This window comes from Penaeus monodon, chromosome 23, assembly GCF_015228065.2.
Source record: "Penaeus monodon isolate SGIC_2016 chromosome 23, NSTDA_Pmon_1, whole genome shotgun sequence".
NCBI classification, from domain to species: Eukaryota; Metazoa; Arthropoda; class Malacostraca; order Decapoda; family Penaeidae; genus Penaeus; species Penaeus monodon.
Genome location: NC_051408.1, coordinates 41,198,037 through 41,198,754, shown reverse-complemented (window position 1 = coordinate 41,198,754; position 718 = coordinate 41,198,037). Strand labels below are relative to the sequence as shown.

The following is a 718-nucleotide window of genomic DNA, read 5'->3' as shown; positions in this document are numbered from 1 at the left end:
TCGAGGTCGACCTTGGTCAGCTGCGTCCGACTCTTGACCCGAAATGACCTCGTCGACTTCAATCTTCGGCACGCTGACCTCTCGTCTCTCCGTCGTTTTCCCTTCCTTTCGTTTCTCTTCGTTTCCTTTCGTCGTTTCTTCGATTTTCTTCTGTTTCGTTCTTTCTTCGACTTTCTTCTCTTTCGTCTTTTCGTCGATTTTCTTCTCTTTTGGTTCGTCTTCTTTCTCCTTCGTGTCCCTTTCTCTCGCTTTTTCTTCTCTCTTCTTTGCTTTCTCCTTTTCTTTTGGTTCTCCTTTGGTTTCCTTCGCTTCGTCGTTCTTTTTCTGGTCCGTTTTCTTCGCTCTTTCTTTGGGTTTGTTTACTGTGTCTCCTTTCTTCGATTTCTTCTCTCCCTCTTCTTTCTTTTGATTCTTTTTGTCTTTTTCTTTGTCTTCGTTTTCTTTGTTATTGTTTGATTCTGTTTCTTTCTCTTCCTTCTTTTCATTTTCTTCTTTGCTTTCCCTCTTCTCTTTCTTTTGGCTTTTCTTGATTGCTTCCTTTTCTTTATTTTCCTTATTCTTGGTTTCTTCCTTGCTTTCGTTGGCCTCTTTATCTTTGTGTTTCTCCTTGATTTTTGTCTCTTTCGTTTTCTCACTTTCACTTGTTTCTTGATCGTCTTTATTCCCTTCATCTCTTTCTCTCGCTTTTATTTTCGCTTTACCTTCGTTATCCCTTCTA

The 718-nt window shown here is 39.8% G+C and overlaps 1 protein-coding gene across 1 annotated transcript in view; it reads right to left on the bottom strand.

Annotated features, from left to right (window-relative positions):
- Positions 1 to 409: 409 nt before the first annotated feature.
- LOC119588080 (protein PXR1-like) overlaps positions 410 to 718 on the bottom strand; it is a gene marked incomplete at its 3' end in the record, with an annotated part of 738 nt that continues 429 nt past the window's right edge. Inside the window, 1 exon segment of the mRNA XM_037936787.1 lies at positions 410 to 710. Within this exon segment, the coding sequence (XP_037792715.1) occupies positions 410 to 710 (301 nt within the window).